Source organism: Theropithecus gelada, chromosome 5 (genome assembly GCF_003255815.1).
Source record: "Theropithecus gelada isolate Dixy chromosome 5, Tgel_1.0, whole genome shotgun sequence".
In the NCBI taxonomy this organism is placed as follows: Eukaryota; Metazoa; Chordata; class Mammalia; order Primates; family Cercopithecidae; genus Theropithecus; species Theropithecus gelada.
The window spans coordinates 24,209,140-24,236,256 of record NC_037672.1 but is presented as its reverse complement, the minus strand read 5'-3'; the positions used below and the strand labels follow the sequence as shown (position 1 = coordinate 24,236,256).

The window sequence follows — 27,117 nt, the reverse complement described above, 5'->3', positions numbered from 1 at the left end:
ACCCCAGTAAGAGGCCGGCAGAAGCTCCCGGCCCTCCACGAGGAGCCCCGACCGCGGCTGTACCTGCAAGAGTCCCCACCGGTGACTAACACAGCCCCAGCGACCTCACCCCTCCCTCTGCCGGCCGCGCGCCACAGCCTCCAGACCGCCCCGCCCCGCCGCTGTCGCGCGCTCCAGGCACTTCCGGCGTCGAGACTGCCTCGCGAGAGGAGGAGGCGGGGCGGGGCGCGCACCGGGCTTGGAGGGGCTGAGAGCCAGACCCGGCGGACGGGGACCGGGCGCTGTGGGCGAGGCAGGGAGCAGCGAGGGGCGGAGCGAGGTGGGGATAGGATGGGGCCCGTGGGCGGGGCAGGGAGCAGCGAGGGGCGGAGCGAGGGAAGGTGGGGCACGTGGGCGGGGCAGGGAACCCCGAGTGCCGCGGAGAGGGAGGGAGCGGAGCCCCAGACCCAGGTGCGGGTGGGATCGCTGGGCGCGGGGACCCAGAAGGGCCCGAGAAGGGCGGGGCGGGCCCCTGCGGCCGCACGCGGGGCTTTTGGGAACGCGTTTGTGCACGTGTGTGGGCATGCTTGCATAGGTTTCCCGTTTTCCCGGAAATTCGCTGCTGTGGACGACGGGACGTTAGGGGTTTATGGGGTAGGCTTCAGCAACAACGGGGAGATGATAAAGAATATGAACTTTAGGTCCTGATCAGCTGGAGCCTCCTCTGACAGTTAGTAAGCAAGTAGTTCTCATGTCATTCCTGGTGGGTCAGTATAGAATTTTAAAAGTCCCCCTCTCCAAGCAGCACCCCAAACCAATTAGAAGAAAATTAACCCTGGATGGGCCCAGTATTTACTAAAACTCTTCGGGTGATTCCAGTTTGAAGAGAGAAGAGGCGCCTGCCTAAAACCTCCCTAACAGGAAAATAATACTGTGACACCTCATCCCATTTAACCCTCAAAACATATTGATAGTTGCAGACCCATCATAACGAATAGAGTGTAGGCTCATACACGATTTCTTCTTGGCATTTACTATGTGGGGGAACTGAGGCTACACGAATGCATGGGACAGGAACTCTGCCCAGAGGCTCACGGGTCAGCCTGGCAGACTTGTACATCAGAATTCATCTGATGTTGCTTTATGTAGGACACATTTAAATGAGTCAACATGTTCACAGTTCCCACAGCTATGACCTCCCTAAGAGAATGTGACAGTGTCATCCTAGGGTTCTTAAACCCTCTGGTAGAAAGTCTACTTTTCACTACCTTTGACTTGTTCAAAGAAGAAAGAGACCGCAGGACCTTTAACTTTGAACAGGCCCCATCTTCTAGACCTTTGTCTGGATCTAGCCCCTGGGAAGTGGATGACGGAGGGAGACTAATTCATTCAGCATCAAGTAACTATTTTGTGCCAAGTACTGTTCTTAGCCTTTGACTTTATACCTACCCTGTTTCGTTTCAGGGGCTTTGCAACCCTTGCCTTTGCCGCAGACAACTTAGCATGTGCCCCCAACTCTTCCAGAATCAACATTTCTAAGGTAAAAATGCATCTGCCTTTTTCACAAAACGCATTTTCAGGTGTTAATGTTTTGGGGCAGTTATAATGGATCACCTGGTGGGGGTCCAGTATCTATGCACTTGATATTCTAATGGAAATTGAGTGTCCATTTTCCTGGAATTTACCTGAATACAAACACCCACACAGCACGTGAAAATGACTGTTCCCAGAGGCATAAACACCGTACTGCAAAGGACTGAGTATAACTACCTGCACATTAAGTCTTCACGGAATATGAATTTCCTAAGCCTTACAGCAAAGGAAACAGCATAGCTGTGGAGTTCCAGGTGTGGGCAGGAAACAGCAGAGTTTGATGCTGCTATAGACCAGGGGTGTCCAATCTTTTGTCTTCCCACATTAGAAGAATTGTCCTGGGCCACACATAAAATACATTAACACTAATGACAGCTGATGAGCTAAAAAAAAAAAAAAATCACAAAAAAACTCATGTTTTAGGAAAGTTTATGAATTTGTGTTGGGCTGCATTCAAAGCCCTCCTGTGCCGCAGGCTGCGAGTTAGACAAGTTTGCTATAGACTCTCATGTGTGTTGGTAGGCAGTAGGGGGCAGGAATTGTTCTTGGAAATGATCCAAAGTAGCCGTAAGGCAAGAAATATTAACACATCGTGTTTCCAGCCTTTTCTTCTTCCCACTGCCCCATAAAGATTTTAGCTTTACCTCCTCTGTTTTTTTTTTTGCCTCCCCCATCCTTAGGAAAATACTGCTTTGTCAAACTGGCTCATTTGTGCATTGGTGACACAGAATAAAGAGAAAAAGGGAAGAAGGCTCAAGGATCAGGCATCAGTGCTTTTTAAGGAGGCAAGGGCAGGAGAAATAAATATTTGCTTAAGTATGTTCATTACGAGGTTATTTACTAAAGTGAAAAAATGCAAACCACCTAGATGTCCCATCATAGATTTTTGAAAAATATATCTATCCTGAAGAATACTATGCAGACATAAATCGATGTTCACAATATACTTATGAAAAAGCATGCGACATAAAACGGTATGTAATTAAAATTCCATTTTCTTGAGGGAAATTTGCGCATGTGTCTGTAAACCTATTTATGCAAGAACTTATCTTTGGAAGAGTAGGCAGGGAAGTTATAATAGTGGTTATCTCTGCGTGGTAGGGTTAGAGATGCTTCTATTTTTCCTTGATTTACCTGGCTCATGTATTAACTGTAAACAGGCAGCAACCTTTGTTTTCCTGTTGTTTGTTTGTTTGAGACGGACTCGCTCTTGTTGCCCAGGCTGGAGAGCAATGGCGTGATCTCAGCTCACTGCAACCTCTGCCTCCCAGGTTCAAGTGATTCTCCTGCCCCGAGTGGCTGGGATTACAGGCACCCGCCACCATGCCCAGCTAATTTTTTTGTATTTATAGTAGAGATGGGGTTTCACCATGTTGGCCAGGCTGGTCTCGAACTGCTGACCTCAGGTGATCCACTCCCCCCGACCCCCCTTAGCCTCCCAAAGTGCTGGGATTACAGGCGTGAGCCACCGCACCTGGCCTGTCTTCTTTAAGCATGTGGAATGTTTGGGCTGACTTCCTCTAGTGTTCTCCCACTCCTCCTCTCCACACTTGCAGATGAAGAAAGTGGCCCATCTATTCAGGCCTACCATCTTAGAGATCACCAGGTTTCACCTCTTCTAGTATCCAGTGGTATCAAGCAGCTAAACCAGGGAACTTGTAACTAACTGTCCCGCCAAAGGCAATTGAGATAAAACTCAACCTCTCAGAGCTCTGAGATCTTGTTGCTCAGTGTTGGTGCTATTTGCCTCATCTTGCTGAGTTAACATTTATACTATTGCCTGAAATCAAATAGCAGAGGTCTTATCTTTACTTTATTGCAATGACCTTCTTAGCTGACCCTCAAGTAATTTCAACCCAGGCCCTCATGGTCCAATTAAAATCACATCAAATAAGTAAAACTGGATTTTCCTTTAGATTTTGTGGAAGCTGTCCTACCTAGACAGCTCGAAGTGTACCTGCTTCTTACATAGCATAGTTAGGGTATGAGGCATAAAGCAGGATATTAAATGGCATTTCCATTCACTCAGTTGGTATTTATGAACACCTACTACCTAGAGGGTGAAGAAATGTGTTAGCTTGGCTGCCTGCTTCCCATTAACTGAGGTCACAGGTGATGCGGCTGGTAATCTCTATCACTATAGAAAAGGCACAGTTCTCGTGCCTAGTAAGCAAACACAGTGATGTTCACAGGCACTGCCATCAATGAGCTTCTAATCTGTACAGGGCTAAACAAGTATGTAAAGTCATTCTTATACAGGGCATGATTTAAGTACCATAAAAGAAGTATAAAAACAACACACAAGCATACACATTTTTATTTCTCTGGCAACAGATGTACTACTCCAGTGGAGAGACCAACAGGGACACTGTGAAGGCAGCGGGAGCAGACCAGGACCCTTTGTAGGTTGTGATTTTATATATCAAGATTAGTCAAACTTCTTCCAGATGCCTAGTATTTTGCAGTTTACTTTGAAGGGGCCTTGCAGATAAGGCTACTCATCTTCACACAGCATATCCCTACGTTTAAAACTTCAGTGTTAGGGTGGTCCTCATATTGACTCTAAGTCCCTCCTAATATAAATCTGTTTTCTTTTTCAGTACCTAGAAGAAACATATTAGAGTGGGTCCAGTCTGTATTTCAGGCATGCCTACCACTTCAAAGACTCTAGAAAATTCCATTCTTACATCAAATTTTTATTGAGCACCAACAAGGCACAAGATGCACAAGAGCAGATGAAATGGGTGCTGACATTAAGAGACCTAAATCTTTGAGGGAAATAAAATCTGTAAAAATAATCACAGAATAATATGTGAAAGGCTTTAAATGTAGTATAGAACGCCAAGGGGCCAAAGAAGGTTTCAGTATCAGGGACTCGTGGAAGATTCCCAAACCAGAACGGACTGGTCACATGGAGGGACATATTCCAAGCAGAAAGAACAGTATCAGATGAAAAGAATGGGGCATATGGAGTAATAAACTAGCCTAGGTACTGGACTAATGTAGGAAAAAAATATGAAATCGGGCCTACAAAAAGACTTTGTATCTGATTAAATTTCATAATACAAGAAGAATGAAATTTAGCTGTAATTATTTATTAAAAGTGTCCTTTTAAAAAGCTTAGAAAATGTTATCTGTCAAATGTCAGGGATTTTCTTCTATTGCTATTTTGAGAAGGTATCTTAATGTTCAGATGTTCAGATCTCTATTAAGAATAAATGACCTCATCCCGCTTCACATTCTACCTCCCAGAGACACATTTTTACAGCCTACTAATTAGTTTATTCTCTGAAAAAGGAATAGAGATTAAGTCCTTAAAATTAGTATTAACTGAATGTAAGTGTAAAATCACCAGATTTCCTATTTTTAACTTTCTAAGACAGTAATAAAGTTTTAAAGTACATTATTCCTGGCTGAGGGCAGTGGCTCATGTCTGTAATCCCAGGACTTTGGGAGGCCAAGACGGGCAGATCACCTGAGATGAGGAGTTCGAGACTCGCCTGACCAACATGGAGAAACCCGGTCTCTACAAAAATACAAAAATTAGCCAGGTGTGGTGGTGGGCACCTGTAATCCCAGCTACTCAGGAGGCTGAGGCACGAAAATCGCTTGAACCCGGGAGGCAGAGGTTGCAGTGGGCCAAGATCCCACCATTGCATTCCAGCCTGTCTGACAGAGCAAGACTCTGTCTCAAAATAAATAAGTAAGTACATTATTCCTGATTATAACTATTTCCTCAATTCTAAGATGTGTCTTTTTTATTTGCATTTCAGTATTTCTGAAATGAGATAATCTAAAAATTAATTAATGAAGTATTATTTCTCTTCTCCCCCGAAAAGCTATGATAAAATCAATGGTGTATTTTACAACTGATGGTATCTTAAAATTAAGGAAATATAGTGATGAGAATAACTTTGGCCTTCAGAACTCAATTTTTCAGTAGTCACAGTCCCTCAGGTGTCTTAGTTTCAGAGGAGATTTCAATAGATTTTATCATGGAATGGTGAACACCATAAAGTCAGGCAATGTCCCTATCCTTGCTTGAATCAGAGAGGGGAACTCTCACAATGGTTTTACAAAGTTCATATCTCACCCAGTCACCTCCAAATGTGCCCCTCCTATCATAGCACTCCATGTAACAAAGGGGAGAAGAGCTTTCTGATGCTTATGAAGTCCAGGGGTATAACTCATCTTTTGATGTCAACTGAGGTACACCACTGCCACACTGATCTGGGCCACACTTGAGTATTCTACACCAGGCATCAGTCCTAACTTACCTGGAATTTAAATACTAGGTAGAGTGCAGTTCCTCTACCCTTCCTTACAGGGCTCTGGCTAACCCCAAACAAAGATGCCTTCAAATATGCTTTATAGCAGTTGTTTGGAAACAAGAGAAAAGTCATTATGCAAATATAAGTCATTCAAAACAATTCAGTCTTAAGGAGATAATAACTAGCAGAGAAATGGGGAGATGAACTGTTTGTTCTGGGAGTTCAAATTACTGTAGTTAAGTGCTTTGTTTTCGGGCCAAAAGATAATCACCATTAGACCCCAGTAACAATCTTTATTGTTAACATAACTCACCAATGACAGAGGAGAACTGAGAGCCAAGCACTTGGGTCTCATTTAAAATTTAATCACAAAACAAACCTCAGGTATAGCTGATATTCTCCCCATTATAATAATGAAGAAACCAGGGCTTTTAGAGAGAGAGTGGCCTGGCCAAGATCATACAGCCAGGAAACGTTAAGGGTAGGAATGAGGAGTTTAATTACTAAACTCTCCTGACTTCTGCTCCGAACTACTTTTACAAAGAGAGAAATTGACTGCATAGGTTAAAAGACACTGGAATGACAGAGCAAGTCTTAGTTCTAAACATCTCACTCATTCAACAAGCATTTAAGTGATTCTAGACCATCAAAAGACAACTGCAAAAAGTACATGGAAAATAAATATTTAATAATAATGTAATTAAAATTACAATCTCTATATCTATACAGTGCCTTTGTAAAAACTCTTTCCATCATCTTCAAATTCAGTCTGAAAATAATTGTACACTGTACTTTTCAAGTGGGGTTTAAACTATTGTTTCATATTTAACATAAAATACTTTCCTATTTAAATGAACATACTTTTATGTTCAAGGTAGACAAACTTCATAGGTTTTCACTTTCGTTTTCTTCTGACATCTTCTGCAAAAGAATGCTGTCTGCATTTTCTAGATTAAAGAGGCTAGAATAATGTGACAGAAGCTGGGTGAGGTGGCTCATGCCTGTAATGCCAGCACTTTGGGAGGCCAAGGTAGGCAGATCCCTTGAGGCCAGGAGTTCGAGATCAGCCTGGCCAACATGGTGAAACCCCGTCTCTACTAAACATACAAAAATTAGCCAGTCATGGTGGCATGTGCCTGTGATCCCAGCTACTCAGGAGACTAAGGCAGGAGAATCACTTGAACCCGGGAGGCAGAGGTTGCAGTGAGCTGAGGTCATGCCATTGCACTCTAGCCTGGGAGACAGAGCAAGACTCCGTTTCAAAAAAAATAAAAATAGAATAATGCGACTGGGAGAGACTTAAAATGAGGAAAAATGAATGCTGAAAGAACTAGTAAACCGGCTGAAGATGGAACAACTCCCAGTCTCCAGAGAGGCAGATAAGGGACTGTACGCCAGCAAATGCCACCTGCCTGTTATCTAGCTCAGAAAGGTGCATACCTCTGGAAGCGGCTGAATTTAAGTCCAGTGTGGCACTTTCAGAAAATGGCATCAAAGGTTGGACCATAAATCTTTCTTATTCTCAAGTCACTGGACATTTAAGAGCCAAGATATTGATGGGCTCTTTCCCTCCTTTTCTTTCTCCTTGTAGCAGATGTATGATTCATGGATTGTCCTTTCGTGGTCTCCATTTTCATCTTATTACTTTTTCTTTGCTTCTGCTTTCCGACAGCTCTGGAAAACAAGGTGCTAAATTATTTCACAGAATGAGCACAGTGAATTATGTAATTATGTTGAAGTTTAATTAACTAGCTAACCAAATAAGAAAATAGAAGAAGGGAAAGAATCTACTGTATTGCAAGCATAAATCCTCAGTCTCTTAACCATAACAACAAGGAAAGAGTCAGAGGCCTGACCAAGCAAAATGTTTGAGAAAAAAAAATTATTTAAAAGATGGTTACTGTGGATTTAGAACAAGCTGTCTGGGGCAAACACACCACAGAGGTAAATGCAAAGGCAGTGAGATTGGACTTTTTAAAAAAGTTTTTTGTACATCTATACTGCTCAACTCAGCACTTCGATCTCCAAATCCTTGAATGCTGTTTTTTTCGGAGAGGAGCTGATACATGGGGCAGTTAGCAGAGGTAGAAAAATGAACAGCACAATGGAAAAAACCAACAAGCCTTGAAAGGGCCCGTTTCCTAAGTCCTACAGATTTTCCTTTCCTCAGCGGATCTAAAAGTCTTGACAAGTGCCATGCAGAGTATCAGCATTTTGTGGTCCTTATCTTGAAGATTAGCTTCAAAATAAACAAGCTGGAACTCACCCTCTGAAAACACTGAACCACACCCGACAAAACAGATTGTTTCTGGTGTTCTCCACACTAAGTTACAGGCAACCTGTGGCTAAAAAAATTACTGGCCCATCCATTCACTTTCTCCAAACTAGCTGAATCATGTCATGATGCTCATCACATCCAGAACCAAGGAAGGGGCCAGAGCTACAGCACTGCCAAACCAGGATTCTTCCCCTGATTACCCAGCAATATCAATTGTTAGGTTCACCGCTCATAAGCGTCTCCATAGGAAAAGCTTATTCTTGATCTTGTCAGGAATAAACCTGGGAAAAGAGCTTCATGAACAATGTATCCCCCAATGGGTTCAATTTATGCCTCACTTTTTGTTTACTCAGCATATATGTTACCTGTTGAGAATACAAAAATGAATGGGTATAATCTTTGACTTCAAGGAGCTGGGAGACAGAGATATAAGGGGGAGGATAGTCACCCCCTCTCTATCCCTACTTTTTTAGGTGAAGATATTGAGGCTATGAAATCAATGAACATTCCATGAGGATCTGGCAGAACCAGCTTGATTCCAGGACCTGTGCTATACTATATACTCTAAATTATTTATATATATGCAAACTGCTAACCATATAATAATCACTCAATAAATATTAGCCATTATTAGTTCCACGTGACTATTACGCAGAATTTTGCTTGACAACCTTAAATTTTTTCATATTTAAATTTTGCACTGTGGACTAAGGATACCTTATCAGTTCAAAATAGAACAGTCTACAGAAGAAGTAGGATTGAAAACTTAAACAAAAAAGTTATCTTTATAGTATTATACTGATTAGTGCATACTATATAAATCTATTTCCCCACTTTTTTGAAGTAGGATAATTTCTTGATAAGTGATGATTTAGCAAACTTAATGAAATACAGTATAATCTCTAATGGCAAAGTCAGTGAAGCCATGTGTGCCTGTACACAAAATTTAAGTTTCTCTTTGGCTCATCCACTTATAAGCAGGACTAAAAATGAATGAAATTTCACTAGGGGATACAGTAAACAAAAACAGGAGGAAAATATTTGAAAATATTCATTTGTAATATGAATATACAAAACTTTCCAGAGATAAAGTCTTTGAATGGTGATGAACTGACTATAAGTCAGTTTTATTTTGTCTTAAAATTAAATTGACCTAGTATTTGTCCTTTAAATTATAGATATTTATGTAACTGATAAAATGAGCTTTAACCACAAGAGGGAGCCAGCATCATTCCAGTTAGCAACTAAAGAAAAATTAACACCAAGGAAAAACAAATTAATGTAAGACAGCTGTAAAAAGCCTGAGATGGAAAGACCTTTTATGTCATGTATGCTAAAAAGGTTATTTTTCACTATTGTAAATAAAAAAATAATTTTGCTTTGTCAATTTCAAAATAATTTTTTTTTTAAAGCAGTAACTATTAATAGGAGTTTAGGTGTCTTCTCTGAGGAAAAAAGTAATATTATTTAAGAATTATCAGGCATCCACATCTCAAAGGATTTGCTCTTGGAATTAAACTTGATAAGATCTAGTACTGAAAGATACTAGATGATTTCCCCTAATGAAATAGTATATTACTGCCAAATAGACTATATTTAGGAAGCAATGAAGGGCCTACAATAGAGTATCAAAATGCAAATTCAGTTTCCATGTAAGTTCACAGAAATAAAGGCTGAGCATGTTACTGACTACCACCCAGCATCACACTGACAATGGTACAGCAATCCCAGACCAATATGATTATGAGGTTGTATTCAATTTCTGAAGGTTTATTCTAAGGGAAATATTTTATAAGATGCTTCAGTAAGCTTCTTTAAGTTTTTAAAACTTTACTTTATCCTGGATTACTCAGTGGAAATAATTATTTAAAGCAGAGTAAATGTAGGAACGAGGCAGTTGTAATGGTAGCCAGAATTCAAGTGGCTGGACCACAATGGAAAAAAAAAATTTCACTGACCACAAATAAATAAAACACATGGGAAAGAATTGTAATATCATCATAAATAATTACCAAAGTATCAGATATTTCTAATAAGAATCCATTTTTCTTTAATTACAAGTTATAGTCATATGGTAGCCCAATCTGAAATTTCATATATCATTTAATGTCAAATTTGGCCGGGCGCGGTGGCTCACGCCTGTAATCCCAGCACTTTGGGAGGCCGAGGCGGGCGGATCACAAGGTCAGGAGATCGAGACCACGGTGAAACCCCGTCTCTACTAAAAATACAAAAAATTAGCCGGGCGCGGTTGTGGGCGCCTGTAGTCCCAGCTACTCGGGAGGCTGAGGCAGGAGAATGGCGTGAACCCGGGAGGCGGAGCTTGCAGTGAGCCGAGATCGTGCCACTGCACTCCAGCCTGGGCGACAGAGCAAGACTCCGTCTCAAAAAAAAAAAAAGTCAAATTTAGCTATCTGGTAATCTCCAATTAATAACTGTGTGACATTAGTTTTCTTAGCAATAAAGCAAGAGCACTTAATCGCTATCATCCCTTTTAGTTAGGAAAAAAGTATAATCATTCAAATTAGCCCTGTTAAAATAGCAGTGTTTTTCTTTTTTTGTTTTGTCTTGTTTTATTTTGGGGATAGCTATTCCAGAAGCAATGCCTTTTCTAAATATGCTATTGTCATTGCTCTCCCTTTACTCTGAGTTGTAATCGATAACTGTAACCAAATATTGGTAAGAGATGTGAAAATAAGCACAGGAAAAAAAGTAATAAAAATTTCAAATATTTAAGTATTAAGCATGTCTAAATATTTTTCTTAAAATTTGATATAAAGAAATAGCTCTCTTACAATTTGCCTACTGTAGAATTATTTGATATTCAATCTGAAATGGCTTCTCCAGCCTTTCCTGCCATCGTGTGTCTAGATCTGATCTGTTCCTCAAAGCCTGACTTAAATATCATGTCCTTCAATAAAGCATGAACTGTCAAGCCCTGTAACTTTACACATGAGACGTAAAGCTAAGGAGAGGTAAAGTTAACCACTTTCTACCTCATATTTTGGTTATTTTCATGTCTAAGCTATAGAACTGTAAGCTCTTTGAAAGCAAGCTCTTTGAATCATCTTTCTCTCCTCTCTCCATCCATCTATGCAACCAGTACATAATAGTGAAAGTGACAATTAACTTGGCACTTTAAGATCCTCCAAATGTTGCATGCTTTTATGGATTACCCTGTATAAAACACAGATGGAATACATTTTTCTAGTTAAGTATTCGACTGACTTGTTAGCTCTTTTAGATGTAGCAATGTTAGGACAAGTACTGCGTTTATGATCCAATTCACCACAAATAAAGCAGCCATCTTTGGGGCCCTCGCAAGAGTGATCTGGAACAGCACAGTGATTGCAAATGCTACAGTGGATCCAGGCTGTAATATAAAAATTAAGTTTTAAAAGAAGTTCATGTAACGTAATTTTTCATCTTATTAACTTTTAAGGTAGGATATACGAACAGTGTTTACTTGAAATATTGTGGCTAGTTTGCACAGCTAGTTTTAGTTTGGCTAAAGAGACCAGGGAGAAGAGGTTAGAATTCCACATAAACTAGCTAACTTCTTTCTGTTACATGCAACAAATTCAGCCCTTCTCCAGTAAGTTATGAGCTGACAGCTACTGTCACAATGGAGGCTGGCTGAGTGACACAATGCCTTATTAAAATAAGTCAAACCAAATGCCACACTGAAACAGGTGAGCAATCATCTCTCCTGCAAGGCAGAACAAGGCAGAACATACATGTTGATAACTATAAAATTAAAAAGCAAATAAATTACAAGTCTCTACCCTGATTAGTTTTTCCTTTATAAATCCAATGAAAAATCCTATTTAGATGGAGAAAAACTCTAAAATGTGTTCATAGGATCTCAAACATTAAGTCTCAATACTTACAAGGCTTTACACACTTTTTACAGAGAAAGCAATGGTTCCATTTCCTGCCATCCTATCAAAAAAAAAACAATTTTAAAATTATATTTAATTTGTTATTAAAAATCAAGTTCTACAATTAAAAATTAAAATGTCTTATTAAAATCTGTGTAAATTATTCATTCCTTATTTCTGCCTTTTCTGGGCTTCACAATTAAATACTTTGATTTTAATTTATGCATTTCTCCACTCAACTCAAATGCCTCCTTGATGGGCCTCAATTTCCTTAACTGTAAAACTAGGAGATTTATCTAAATGATCTTGAAAATCCACTCCAGTTCAAGCAACCCAATCTGCACAAAGAAGGACTCAAATGAAAATTTCAAGAGAATTAATGATTCATAATTTTATGTGTCTATACTGCATAATCCTTAATGAAATTCATATTTGAGAACTTTACATAATTTAGAAAGATAGATTATAGGTTACTGTTTGATTAATTTTAAAACTATGAAATAAAAATATCTAGAAAGGTGCATAAAGTATGTCCAATTTAATGAGTATTGTAAAGCAAACACGGATAAAACCCACGAGGTCAAGAAAGAATACCACCAGCCCTCTGAAAACTGTCCCGTGCCCCTACTCAGTCACAGCATTCCTCCCGTCCCCTCCAAATGACACCTCTTTAAATTGTGTGATTGTCATTTCCTAGCTCTTGCTTCCTTTTACTACCTTTGTGTGCATCTCTAAATAATAAGTTTGTTTCCCTCAACTTTAAACTATACAATCTGGGCATAATTTTTTTTAAATGAAGAATACACAGCATGTCTCAACTAATAAAAACTAAATATAAACAATCAGATGTATTAACATTGTTAAAAACAAGTATAACCAGTAATACTATTCTATACTCATGAAAAATGTACTTTCTAATGTTTATATAAATGCAGCCTCTTCTTTAGAGAATAATTTGTGCTTATGAGCCAAATTAAACTTCACATGCCCTTTCTGATCAGATTTAGTTAAAATAAACAAAACAACTTAAGGGTCACCCTGCCTTCCTAAAAAATTAGGGGGTTTATTTATAATTGCCAAAACTTGGAAACAACCAAGATGTCCATCAGTAGGTGAATGAGTAAACAAGTTGTGGTATATCAAAGGAATAGCATTCAGAGCTAACAAAAAAAGAGCTATCAAACCATGAAAAGACATAAAGGAACCTTTCATGCCTATTACTAAGTGAAAGAAGCCAATCTGAAAAGCTATATACTATATAATTCCAACTGTGTGACATTCTGGAAAAGGAAAAACTATAGAGACAGTAAAAAGATAGTGGTAGCCAGAGACACCCTTCAGGAAGAAGGATAAATAGATAGAACACAAAAGATTTTTAGTGAAAACAGTGAAACCACTCTGTATGACACTGTAATGGTGAAAACATGTCATTATACATTTTTCAAACCCATAGAATGTAAAACACCAAGAGTGAACCTAATGTCAACTCTAGGCTCGGGGTGTTAATGATGTGTCAATGCAGGTCCATCACTTGTAACAAACGCACCCCTCTGGCAGAAGATGCTGACAGTTGGGGAGAATGTGCATGTGTCAGGACAGGGGACATACGGGGAATCTCTGTACCTTCTGCTCGATTTTGCTGTGAACCTAAAACTCCTCTAAAGAACCAAGTCTATTAAGAAAAAATAATACCTAAATAAAAAATAGGAGGTATGTCCCTTTGCAGTCCTTCATCTGTAAAAAATCAAGGAGTAACTGTACCTAATAAGGCTGTTGTGAGGATTAAATGAGTTCATCCATGTGAAGCTCTTAGGAAAGTGTCTGGCATATTAAAAGTGCACAGTACATGTTATTAATTATTTCGCCAGAATGATGATGGTACCTAATAGGTCAGTGCCTTATTTGAAACACCATAATTTTTCCCTCAACATACACATAATTGAGCATGCATTTAATGCCTTATTTGAAACACTGATAATTTTAGCAGTCCCAAGTACCATTTGAAGATGAATTCAAATAACTGTTGGTGATGATGAAGGCAGTTAAGTATTTTTAAAAGTTGTTGTACTCTATAATTTAAAATATTGTATTATAGCATAATTAATAAATGACAATACATATTAATACAAATCATATTAACAAAATAACATTTAAAAGGTAATAAAACTAGTAAGCTAAAAATAAAATGAAAATATTTAAATAAAAATACATTCTATAAGAACACCATACCTTGGATGTGCAAGAATTACAGTGCTCACAGTGTTGATTCTCTAGAGAAACATATCGTTGACACAGAGAGCAAAATCTACAGAGTAAAGGACAGAGAAATCAGCTGCATACATTTATTGAGATTTACAGAGTAAATAAAACTTTACAAAGCACTCATTACAAAAACTGAGTGCAATCTGAATTCAATTCAATATGAAATTATGGACCTAATTTAAAAGTAATAGAATAACCTGATTCAACACTGAAAGCATTTGACAGACAGATACATGTAACTTTATTTTCAGTGACTTGTGTACTTCAAAGTTCCACTTTGATCTTACCTGTACCCTTCTTCAGTAGGAAGGATTATTTTGTTGGGCGGAATGTTGGTGAAAATACGCACGGGAGACTGTTTTCGACCTGTCTTTCCGTGTTTATAAAGTGCATGATTATCATAATCTACCTAGAAAGTTAAAAATTAAAGCAGAAAGAAAATTTACTCAAATTAGTCAACATTAAGATTCTTTAACCAATAAATGAACAAACTGATGCCAATATATGAGTTAAAGTATTTGTCATGCCACGTGTCAGGTTCCAGTCCAAGCTGAGGACCGAGGGGAGTAGGTGGACCAGTGGTGGGCAGCTGGAATAACACTCAATGATCATAGACAATTTCGACATGGCTTTTACTCTCTCTGGGCATAAGCAAGACTGGGCGCAAGCCATGGGTGCAAGCCGACCTGGGTGAAGGCCGTATGTACAGCGTTAGCAGGTAATTATACCTTTTACAGACAACAATGGCTCCAAGCCAAGCACGAGCGCATGTGGGTGATCACCTAATGAGCCTCACATGGCATGGTTACATAACGTGTGGAGTTGTGCAACTGCGCTCCAAACCTGCTAAGTCACGCTGTGCGGGAAAGCCACCTCAGCCTACTCCTGACTAAAGCGCAGCCATCTCTCTTACACTCCACCCCCTAGGCCAAGGGTGTCCTCTGGGTAGGGACACGTGCCCATAGAGTGGAGCCCTGAATTCATAACACACAATACCACAGAAAGCAACAGCTCCAGGTTATGGCAGGCAACCACCTCATGGTGACATCACCCCAATGTTGCTTTATACATTAAGCCGTGTTTTTGTTCCTCTACCTTTAAAGGCATTGGGGCAGGCAACAACAGATTACCTTTTGTCCCCATATTTGGTCGGAGGAGGTCATCCTTCCTCCTATAGGGTCTTGCCACATGGCCTGGCCCCACAGGGGCTGGTGACCAACTAGTCACCTTTGTAACTTCTAGGTAGTTAACCACAAGGTTAACCCTTGATAGACCACCCAGGTATCAGTACAGATTACCATAGGTGTCACTTCCTTGGTGATCACCATCCACAGTGCTCTAAGTTCAGCCCATTGGCTACTTTGCCCATGCCCAGTTGCAAACCATATAGTATCAGTACTAGGTTGGACTGCAACAGCAGTCTAGGCAGCAGTAGCACCTTGGCTAGACCCATCTGTGTATCATGCCCCCCCATCAGGAATGGGGGGATGCCCTTCCTTAAACAGCAATGGCTCAAGGTGTAGGGTTGCATAAGGCTATGCCTTAGGCCCCATGGCCTTATCTTGCATTAGGACTACAGGTCCCAAGACATCTTGCAACTCAGATGCTAAGGGACTTGTACTCAGCATACTCTGCTGCTCCAAGTAGGTGCCCCACTTTGCCAAAGTGGATGTCTGTGCTGTCTCAGTTTGGGAGGTTATTATCCACGAACACACCCATCACACTATCAGGCAAGTCATACGCACAATGTCTGTAGCCTGTCCTGCCACGCTCTCATGAATCTGAAGGGCAGCATATGAGTTATGAACTGCTTCTTTATCAATCAACAACAGGGCTCAGCTCCCTTCCACAGCTGGGACCAAAAGCCCACCGGTGTTCTCAAGTGCTCCATGCACTGATATTGGCCCCAGCCAAAACTATCTGTGGTCACATGTACATCCAGCTCAAATGGGTGCCCCTGTCAACTACCTATAGGGCTTATGCCTGCTAAATGGCCCACTTGGCTGCCAGGAAGGCGGTCTCAGCTGCACCATCTTAATTCTAGGCAAGGGGAGTGTTGCTGCTTCTAAATCTGCAAGAGAATCAGAGGTGGGCATAATATCATTAACAAAACCATGGCTAATGGCGGGGCTATGCAAAAAGCCCTGCGGCAACCTGTGAAAGTCCAATGTCATCCTCCCATGAAGGCAAACTGTTCCTGGCTCTCTGGAAAACAATGCATTAGCCAACTCCACTACATAGTGATACTATCCCAGTTCCATCAAGTGGTCCATCAAGTCCGTGATAGACGGCACAGCTGCCAAGTCGTGTAAAATATCCAACCCCAGAATGTATCTGCACTGGTGTCTACCAGCACCAGCACTTGCTGTACATTGGTGGGAGACCAGTGGATTACTAATTTCACATGTGGCCTCCTCGGGAGGGGCACCTCAGCCAGTTCCCTCATCAAACAGAAGACTTTACACCCCCACCTGGCTGCAGCACATAGTCTTTGGGCTGGAGTGCCAGGGTGGCACCAGGTCACGCAGAAACGTTCTTCTCCTGCTTGGGTATTTTCTAGAATTGTTGCTCTGGAAACAGCTGCCTCCACAAAGTTCACTGGGCTGCTTATCAACTTTCTCTTGCTCCACCCTGGCCAAAATCAAATATATCCACACCTGTGAGCATGTCACTCACTGGGACCCCCTTTTCTCCCATTGGGGGCACCCCTGCAGGTGGGGCACCTTTCCCTTCTTTATGGCACGGAACCCTCGATCCCACCAACAGCCTCCTTGGTATCAGACCAGGTGGGGGTCTCTGGCCAAGACAACAGACCCAGGCCTGCATCCAGAGCAGGCCCTAATTCCTTTTCCAAGCTCTGTAGCCAGGCCTCCAGGCGCCCTGCGTGTGCCTGGAGGTCCCCATTCATGGCAGCTTCTAACTCTTTTTCTGAGTTGTGTAGCCAGGCCTCCAGATGCCCCATCTGTACCTGGAGGGCCCTTACCTCTACTGCATCCCTCAGGGACTGGGTGTGTACTTCTCGTAGCACAGTCAAAAATGCCCATCCAACTCTGCTGGCAAAAGCTCATTCCTCCTCAGTGCTCTGCATTTCTAGCTGCTTCAGTGCCTTCTCCATGCTCGCAGGGGACCCATCTACCGCTGCCCAGGTTTCCACTGGAGCCCATTCAAGCAGTACAGCTGACACCGGGCACCACAACCCATGTTGTGGCCACATGGCTGACCCAGAATCACCAGGGAATGAAGGCTCACTCTCCCCAGTATCCTGTTCATAATGTCAATTGTCACGCCAAGTGTCAGGTCTCAGCCCAAGCTGAGGACCAAGGGGAGTAGGTAGACCAGTGGCAGGTAACTGGAAAAACACTCAAATTGTAGACAGTTTCAACATGGCTTTACTCTCTCTCTGGGTGCAAGTGAGCCCAGGCATGAGCCAACCCAGGCACAGGCCATATGTACAGCGTTAGCAGGTTAATTATACCTTTTACAGACAATAGTGGCTCCAGGCCAAGCACGAGCTCACATGAGTGATCACCTAATACACCTGCAGTGTGGTTACATAACGTGCAGAGTTGTGCACCTGCGCTCCAAACCCGCTGAGTCATGCTGCACTGGAAAGCTGCCTTGGTCTACTCCTGACTAAAGCACAACCATCTCCCTTATAGTATTTAACAAGAAATTCTTAAGAGCAAGAGTTTACTTACAAACCAACCGCTTCTGTAGCAGTAAAATTTCATTATTAAAAAGGTCTGTTATGACAAATTTACATTGTCTAGTATTAAAGGAACAACTCTAAGCTTTTATCTAATACAACAGACTTTATGAGAAAATCTATCATGTATTCAAGAACTTAGCTTTTGGCATTAAAAAATTCAGCCTTTGAAAATGTGTGTTCATTTGGTCAGGGCTTCCCATTTTGTGTGTGAAATTTGCTCTGTGTCATCTTACGTAAGAAGAGGGTACCGGTACTTAAAGTTGCATGAAGGTTAAATGAGATAATGTTTGTAAAACACTTGTTCGAGGCCTGGCATAAGGCAGAAAAATGGAGACGAAGACACAGGCTCACAATTATAGTTGTTCTCCCCACAGTGACTATTTCAAATATGTACCTCTCTCCTCAAGGTCCCTAACTCAACTTTTAGTTTCAGCAGATTATCTTGAAAGCAAATCGAAGTGAATAAGCATGACTTCTATTAGCCTCTTGCTTCAGTCTCCTCCTGCAACCTATTATCCACAAGCATTCTCAATTTGGTTTTAAGACTGCTATGAATCCACCTGGTCATTAAATCCATCTTTCTTTACATCAGTAGCTCTCAAAGTGTGGTGTCTGGATCAGCAATATCAGTGTCAGCTGGGATCTCATTAGGAATGCAAATTCTCACCTTACCTAGGGCCTAATAAATCAGAAACTCTGGGAGTAGGGCCTGGCAATCTGTGTTTTATCAAGTCCTCCTGGCACACTAAAGTTTAAGAACCACTGCTTTAGATTATCCACGAGAAAACCATGAGGTTTTTTTATGAAGTCAGTACAGGTAAGCCTGACATTCAAATAAGTTATGTACTGAATTGTTTCTATTATAAACAAGAATACAAAAGAACTTACAACAAAACTGGCTTGTAAGCTAGCTATTTAATAAGTGAATCACAAAAATGTAAGAAATTGAGGGCAAGGGAAAGAGAGGCCTTTAAGGGGAGATTCCTAGGCTTGTTCTCCAGCCCTGTCTAGTTTAAGGCTAAGCTTCAGCAGTGGGAAAAACTAAGTACACTGTAGCACAGGATGAGGAGACCCAAGGGACAGTGTGGAAAAGCCCTTAAGGGTTTCTGGCTGTCTATGGTGAGTCTGCAGTCCAGCATAAACTGTAAAAGCTGGCACGAACTCACAGTTGGCCTATTTGGAAGTACAGTACCACAACAAGGAAACTTTCAGGTCAGATCACATTTGAAGCCCCGCGTTCAGTCACTACATTTCAAGAGAGATGTTGATAAAACTAGTTCATTTCTTTGAAAAATAATGGGAATGGACAGAATTTATAGCTTAACAAATTGGGGATGTGTATCCAGAAAAGAGATGACTGGGAGGATCTGATAGCTATTCTATAACTGAAGGGGTGTCATATGGAATAGAAATTGGACTTATCCTTTATTGCTTCAGAGAATAGAACTAGGACCAATGGTTGGAAGTTAATGGGGAGCATATTTTATCTTCATATGAGAAAATTTTCTAACGATTAAAGCTATTAAATAAATTGCATTGCCTTCTAAGGCTGTAGGCCTCTGCTCACTGGAAGCATTCAAGTGAAGCTGGATGACGGCTGGTCATGAATTTAGTGGAGAGGATTATTACGTTGGGAAGTCAGCCTAGGTTACCTCTGTTTCTTTCCAACTTTGAAAATTCTATGAATATATGTTATCTATTAGAGGCTAGGGTACAAAAATAGATTTTACTACAAAATCACCTTAAAATAGTACCTTAAGTCATTTTCTTTTAAAATCATTTAAATTCATAATGTTTCCCCTAATGCACTCCTCTGTGTACTCAATAAATATATGGTACCTTATTAAACCAACAAAGATATTTTGTACATTTATGAGTGTCATAAGAAAAAAATTCTTCCCAAGAGATTCATATGAAGCTTTTCAAATGTTGGAGAATAATATTTTAGAAAGATTTCTAGTACATGGAATAGTCTATGTAACATACTAGATAGCAGATGGAAGAGAGGGAAAAAAAAGAACAATTTCTTTATGGTTACCCAAGGAGTCAGAGAATGTATGTGTCAGGAAGGTGGTTGATTGCTTGATTTTGCATAACCTAATTGAGATTATTATTATTTTTAAATGCGGGTTTGTTGTGCTAATTAACTATAAACATATGGTATGTAAAATGCATGCTGCTAGAGTAAATTAATGTACCTCTAACATACATCCATATTTCATAGCTTCAGCCACACAAATAAACCTCCTATGGAAGTGCTGTAAAGCAAACACAATTTTGCAAATTGCCTATCACTAGTAGTAGAGCTGATACACCATTTTCCCATCATTATCCCTGACATTTCACTCACAATGATGATGAGAGGCATTTTCAAATAGAAAATTTCTCTCATGGAACTGATTAATGTGATGAAGTACTGTATAGAAATGAGGGAAAGCACAAAATCTCTGCAATTCCTAATTTTTAATTTTATCTATACGCAAATGTCTTCTGTAACATGAGACTGAAACTAGTTAAATGGAGACCAAGACATCCAAGTCAACATTTATTTTGTGCCTACTATGTTCCAGGTATCAGGTCAGGAAAGAAAGATTAAATAAGACTGAGTACTTGCATTTCCATAACTCCCTAAGGATTGTCTTCTACTGGATTTCAGCACACACAAAAGGTCCCCAGTACCTTCTTCTGCTCCAGCAACCAGCTTCTACCACAGCAGTAAAGTCTATCGTAATCCCCATATCCCATAACCTCTTATTTAAAAGTAACATGTGAACATCTTATACCCCTTTTTACTTCAAACCCACTACATGTTTTATGTTTATTATAGATTAAATTTTAGGACTTTTGGTAGCCATCTTTTAATTTGCAATAATTTTCCAGAAATTGCTGCCAAAATATCTTCATTTCTGACTGTGAAACTAATCTTGAAAAACACAGTGTCCTAACAGGCTGATGTTTAAAAAAGGAAAGCTTTGCAAAAGCAAAGAGCTATACTTTTAACACCCCAGACAAGTGTCCCATATTAAGTACAGACAAGAGAGAACAGAATGTCCCAGGTGGAAAGGAGGTGAGATCATCTAATTCAGACACAGAAAATTCAGGACATGAACACCACCACTCCCTAACCCCACCCCCATGGCAGACACCACTAATCACATTACTCTTTGCTACTGAACCTGGTATTCTCAACAAATTCTCCAGAAAATCACTAACAATTTATCAGGCTTAGTACCAAAAGAGAAACTTACCTGCCATCTCTTTTCTAGTTCAATCATTTTATTTTATAGGCAGGGAAACAGAACCTAGAGAGATAAAGTGACTTCTCCCAAGATTAAGTAGCCTCTAAAAGGCAGTGCCAGGACTCAGACTTCTGACTCGAAATCAGAGTTTCCTTTCATCATCACATCCTCCCTTTCTAATCTGTTGTTAATAGAACTCTTGGTTTTCTAGGTCGTGGATGACTGTTTTATTCCGTATTCATCAAGTGTTTGATCACTGAAGAGTCTACATAATTTATGTTTTATGAAGATTTGCAGCATTTCTGCCTTCCTCTTACCTGGGAAGTATTTCCAAAAAAATAGATTTCGTGATTTGGGGATTTTTACTGCATTGTGGTTTGAGGGCTTATAATCATCTCAGGTGATGTCCCCCTCGGCCAAAAAAAAAAAAAAAAAGGCCTAATCAAGGTCTATGGGAAAAGATCTGTGAAGGAGGAGAGGGGACTCAAAGTTTTCATTCAATGAAGGCTAATATAAAAGAAAAAAAAGTACCACAAAATGAAGTTAGGCCAGGCATGGTGGCTCACACCTGTAATCCCATCACTTTGGGAGGCTGAGGTGAGAGGATTGCTTGAGCCCAGGAGTTCGAGACCAGCCTGGGCAACATACAGAGACCCCCATCTCTATTTAAAAGAATTTTTTTTGCTCATGCCTGTAATCCCAGCACTTTGGGAGGCCGAGGCGGGCAGATCACAAGGTCAGGAGATCAAGACCATCCTGGCTAACATGGTGAACCCCGTCTCTACTAAAAAAAAAAAAAAAATACAAAAAAATTAGCCAGGCGTGGTGGCGGGCGCCTGTAGTCCCAGCTACTTGGGAGGCTGAGGCAGGAGAATGGCGAGAACCCGGGAGGCGGAGCTTGCAGTGAGCCAAGATCGTGCCACTGCACTCCAGCCTGGGCGACAGAGCGAGACTCCATCTCAAAAACAAAAAACAACAACAACAAAAATTTAATGAAGTTAAAGTAACAAAAGAAAAAGAGGAAAGCAAAATGTTCAGAAAGGAGTAATAGGTCTAGAGAAATTTTCAAAAAATAGAAAAATTGTCCAAGAACGTACATCAAATAATGTTTATAAATACATGAGGAGATATGGCAAAATCAGTTTCTCCAACATGAGCATGTAATCACAGTACTGTTCTTCCCTTTAGCAGGAATCAGGAAAAACAAATTTGCTTTGTTTTAGATTTTATTCTCATTTTTCTTTCCAAAGGTTGTCTTTCTTTTTATTGAGAAGACTGCTTGTTAGCCTGTCAGACACATATGACCTAATCAGAACCTTTCTTCATCAATACACTGAAGTATATAATTATTGTCCACACTTGGACCTTGCAACTATTTCTCAACACCAGAACCCTAATATTTCCAAAAGTTCTTTCCTAGTAACACAGACTGCCTAACAAGTGACAGTTACTCCAAAGTTGCCTCTCTCATCTGCTGTATTCTGGATCTGTCTTCTTTTGCCCTCTCACCATTTCAAACTCTTGTCCATAGTGGGGGAAAAACAAACAAACAAACTCCTCTCTAAATATGGATGCAACAGTTTTCTAAGGGCACGAATTATTAGGTTGGTGCAAAAGTAATTGCGGTTTTTGCCATTTTTTTTTTTTTTAATGGTAAAATTACTTTTTCACCAACTTATACAATTATGCAGTTTTAATCTCTCAGATGTATCAAAAAAGGACCTGAGGAAGAGTTTTACCCCTACCTTGGGACTATATGAATGATGACAGTGACACTGATGGTGATGACAATGCCGACAGCAAGAACCTAAACTTAATACTTGCTGTGTGTTAAGGACAGGGCTAAGCCTTTCCATGCATTATTTCATAAAATCCTTAAGACCTTAAGAGACAGCTATATATTATTGCCATACTCATTTAACAGGTAAGATAAGCTTCAGCGGGGTTAAGTAAGTGCCAGCACCAGGATTAAAACTCAGATCCTTTTTGACTCCAGGGTTCATGCCTTTTCACTCAATTATCCATTTGACATACACATGGCACCTACTGTGTGCCAAACATTGCACTAGATAATTATCCACACCAAAGGCAGTAGATGCTGCTGAAAACTAGGACCTGTTTACACAGTTAATATTTTTAGAATATGTCGGCTATCTCTGCATTGCAAATGTCTATATTAGAAGCATCCCTCAGACAAGAAACAGGAAACCTGATGCCCCAAAAAGGAGTTAAATGAGCTCTGAGAAAACTTACGATATACATTTTGCCCAAAGCAGAGCTCAAGAAGTCAAGTTTAAAATAGCTTGTGCTACACACTTTTAGAACAAAACCTGTTAATACTACTTTAATAGCCATAAAAATAAAATCCATTATATTTGATAAAGTAATCTCAGTTTTGGAAATCTATTTTAAGCAAGTTATATAAAACATGAAAAAACTATATGCATAAAAGGTGTTTATAGCAGTGTTATTTATAGTACCTTAAAAGGTAAAAACAACCTATAGTCCAAAGAGGAGGGAATAATAAATAGCCTGCATATGAAATAATTTAGTTATTAAAGCATAAAGATTGGGTAGCTATGTTTAAAAATGTATACTTATAAGACATAGTGAAGAAAGCAGAATTCAAAATTGCCTTCTATGATTACAAACCTGTAAAAAGTACTTTTAAAAAAAGATTAAAAGTGAACACTTTGAAAGTATAGTGTCTGCTGTTTGGGAGGAATCACAGGTAGAGTCTTTTACCCTCATTTTTGGTAACAGTTTCTTTCAGAATTTTAAAATAATCTTCATAATGGTATATACCTTCAAGATTAGAAAGATTAGAACCAAGTGCCAGCTTGCAACAGCAAGTGAAGACATTTACGGCTAAAACTCTGCCTTAATCAGAGGCTAGTCGATTATTCAGAAAACTCAAATAGAAAACTCTTACAAAAAGAGGAAGCAGGCTGGGTGCAATGGCTCATGCCTGTAATCCAGCACTTTAAGAGGCTGAGGCAGGCAGATCACTTGAGGCCATGAGTTCAAGACCAGCCTGGCCAATATGGCAAAACCCTGTCTCTACTAAAAATACAGGGAAAAAAAATTAGGTGGGCATGTTGGCACATGCCTATAGTCCCAGCTACTCAGGAGGCTAAGGCAGAAGAATCACTTGAACCTGGGAGGCAGAGGTTGCAGTGAGACGAGATTGCACCACTGCACTCCAGCCTGGGTGACAGAGTGAGACTCTGTCTCAAAAAAAAAAAAAAAAAAAAAAAAGGAAGCAGTACCTGCCTGAAGACCATACACGGTGATGGCAACAACAGGGTTAACTTCAAACACAAGGGAAAAAATTACAGGAAAGTGGAGTTTAAAGCAGAATGAACTTAAAAGGCCAGGTGGAGCTACTGTGGACACAAGCCTCATTCTCATTTCAGGCATGGGGAAAATTCCACAGGCATCGCTGTGAAGGAGGAGGTCTACTCACTCCAATAGCTTCTTCCCAGAATCAACACATTCACACAGAACCATCTCTGCCTTCTCCGACACTCCTGACATCCCAAGAGTGACGCAGTAAAGTATGCATGGCATTTCACCAACTAGAAAGGTGATTTACTTTTCTCTACCCTCTGAACAGAGGAAACCAACATTCATAATGATGAACCTGGGGGGCTGCACAATCTCCTAGTGATGATGAAAGATTAAATCAGCCGCTCTAAAACCTAGCACACTGAGAATCACCCAAGGAGCTTGGTGAGATATTTTTTCTTGGGGCTTTGTCCTCTAATTTTGATTTAGTGGGTTTATTTTGGTACTCAATCTGTATTTTCGACATGCACTCTAGGGATTACAGACCTTCAGGAACCACTGGACTGAACTACGTATGGTATAATTTTAGTGTTTAATACAGCTCATTGTATTTTAATTTACTAAAATAAATGAATAGTCTTATACCTATTTAAGTAGAATCTCCATTCCCCAACCATGCGAGAAAACAGAATCGGTACTCTACCTGGTAATCCAGCATCCGAAAGCTTGGAAAAAACTGACAAATTCGGGATTCAAAAAAATAGGGGAAAATCCAGAAAATGGGTAGTTCTTTGTGACTGTCATCTAATGGATCACAAGAAGGGAAAAATAATAGTAAATTAAAGAAAAAAATAGAAGGTTACAATAGAAAAACTTCTGCTAGCATGAGAAATTGCAATGATTCAACACATTTAAATCTCATACAAAAACAGAAAATGTTTACCAGAGTGCCATTTCAAACCTGACTATTCCCAAAGGTCAGTGGAAATATTCCTTTATATTGAAACATAGCTACTAAGAGTATGTAAAAGTAACCCATATGTATATTACTATTGTCTAGGTAAGGCAAAGATGTTACCTAAAAAGTTGAAAATAGAAAAGGAGTGTCACTTTTGAGGCACAAAGGTAGTCATGACGTAGTGGAAGGACCTCTGGACTAGAAAGCAGTAAGTAGGCCTTGGGTGTGAATTCCAGCTCTGCCACAACTCTTTATCTTAGTTTTCAGGGATGAATCAACCTTGACTGCATCACGGAAGATTCTTAAAAACAGTTTTCCCAAAATTAGTGTTTGTGAGAGACAGGGAACACAGCTATTACTTACAAAGCACCTAGTATAGGCTAGTACTTATTACAGCACTATTACAGCTAAAACTCCAACAGGCTGAAAAGCCTTAATTCAGAGGCAAGACTAATCATAGTGCTTACACTAAGCTATAATAAGTACTTTCTATGTGCTGTCTCCTTACAATAATCCCTAGAATTAGATATTATCCCATTTTACAGATAGGGAAACTGAAGCCATAAGCTATCAAGTCCAATGCAGCTAATAAGTGGCAGAACAGGAATTCAAGCCCGCAAAGCTCTTTATTGCTTCCCCAATGACACTGACTTTATCCACTCTAATTAGTGGACTTAAAAACAGCAAATAAGTGAAATACTTAACAATATGAGTCACATTTTATATTTCATTTGCATTCTGTCTCCCAAAGCACTATTAGTGGAGAAGCATGATCACAAAATTCCTGACACTCTTAACAAATTTATCAACTTGCGAGCTAGAAAATATTTCTAAAAAATGAATATACCAACTAATTAGATAATTTTATAAAATACTTTGAAGCCCTAAGTCACTTCAAACTGAATAATAACCCCCAGCCACTAGACCACCTCTAGGGCTGGGAATCTGTGTACTGATAACCACAATCAGTCTATGGGATGTCTAACCTCCAAACTCATAACCTGGCAAAGTGTAGAGCCCTGGACCTCAGGCTGAGTGCCTTCTTAGTGTTCTGGGCCAGGCTTCAGGAACAGGGAATGTATGGTCCACAGGGCAGAGGTATGTGTCAGCTTTGTTCAAAAATCTATTCCCAGTACCTAAACAGTGCCTGGCACACAGTGGCTACTAAGTAAATATTTACTGAATGAATGACAGCAGTTCACTGCTGTTCTGCATAATGTCCCATTATCCCCATCAAAAACATAGTATTTTTCCTATAAGCCATTAAAAAAAATCCACATGATTAGAATAATACAAAGTATATCATGATAATGAAGTTTGCTGCAACATCAAATAAATCTGTTTTTAAAAAGAGAACTCAAGACGTGTATATTCTATCAGTGCTCTGATTCACTGAGCTCAGCTAATATTTGACAGGAAGTAGATACATAGATACATGTTTACTTTGCAGTAATAAATTATACACCTTGGCTTTGACCTTCTTTCCACATAGCAATTAACTTCTTGAATGTAATAGCCAAAGGTTCAACCAAGCCACCAAACGGAGGATCCGTCACCATAATGATTCCTTCGCCTTTATCTTCCTGTAAAAATGCTCTGCAGACTTCAAGGGCAGTCTGGAACAAATAAAAATTCATTTCTAAATTAGGACTAGAGAGA

General features: G+C 40.0%; 2 protein-coding genes across 4 annotated transcripts in view; both read right to left on the bottom strand.

Moving 5' to 3' along the window:
- ANAPC4 (anaphase promoting complex subunit 4) overlaps nucleotides 1-179 on the bottom strand; it is a 41,649-nt gene extending 41,470 nt beyond the window's left edge. The window contains exon 1 of the mRNA XM_025386602.1: nucleotides 64-179. The gene's annotated coding sequence lies outside the window, so the exon portion shown is untranslated. The remainder of the gene's footprint in view (nucleotides 1-63) is intronic.
- A 6,008-nt stretch (nucleotides 180-6,187) lies between these two features.
- The window catches only part of ZCCHC4 (zinc finger CCHC-type containing 4), a 57,075-nt gene continuing 36,145 nt past the window's right edge, over nucleotides 6,188-27,117 (bottom strand). Inside the window, exons 7-13 of one of the 3 annotated variants that reach the window (XM_025385798.1) lie at nucleotides 26,924-27,074; nucleotides 25,204-25,304; nucleotides 14,552-14,673; nucleotides 14,232-14,307; nucleotides 12,012-12,063; nucleotides 11,350-11,494; nucleotides 6,188-7,517 (exon numbers count right to left, since the gene is read on the bottom strand). In XM_025385798.1, the coding sequence (XP_025241583.1) occupies nucleotides 7,382-7,517; nucleotides 11,350-11,494; nucleotides 12,012-12,063; nucleotides 14,232-14,307; nucleotides 14,552-14,673; nucleotides 25,204-25,304; nucleotides 26,924-27,074 (783 nt within the window). In that variant the 3' untranslated portion in view covers nucleotides 6,188-7,381. Of the gene's footprint in view, nucleotides 7,518-11,345; nucleotides 11,495-12,011; nucleotides 12,064-14,231; nucleotides 14,308-14,551; nucleotides 14,674-23,750; nucleotides 24,819-25,203; nucleotides 25,305-26,923; nucleotides 27,075-27,117 lie in introns of those variants that run through there. The other 2 variants (XM_025385799.1, XM_025385800.1) reach the window with 2 other exon arrangements.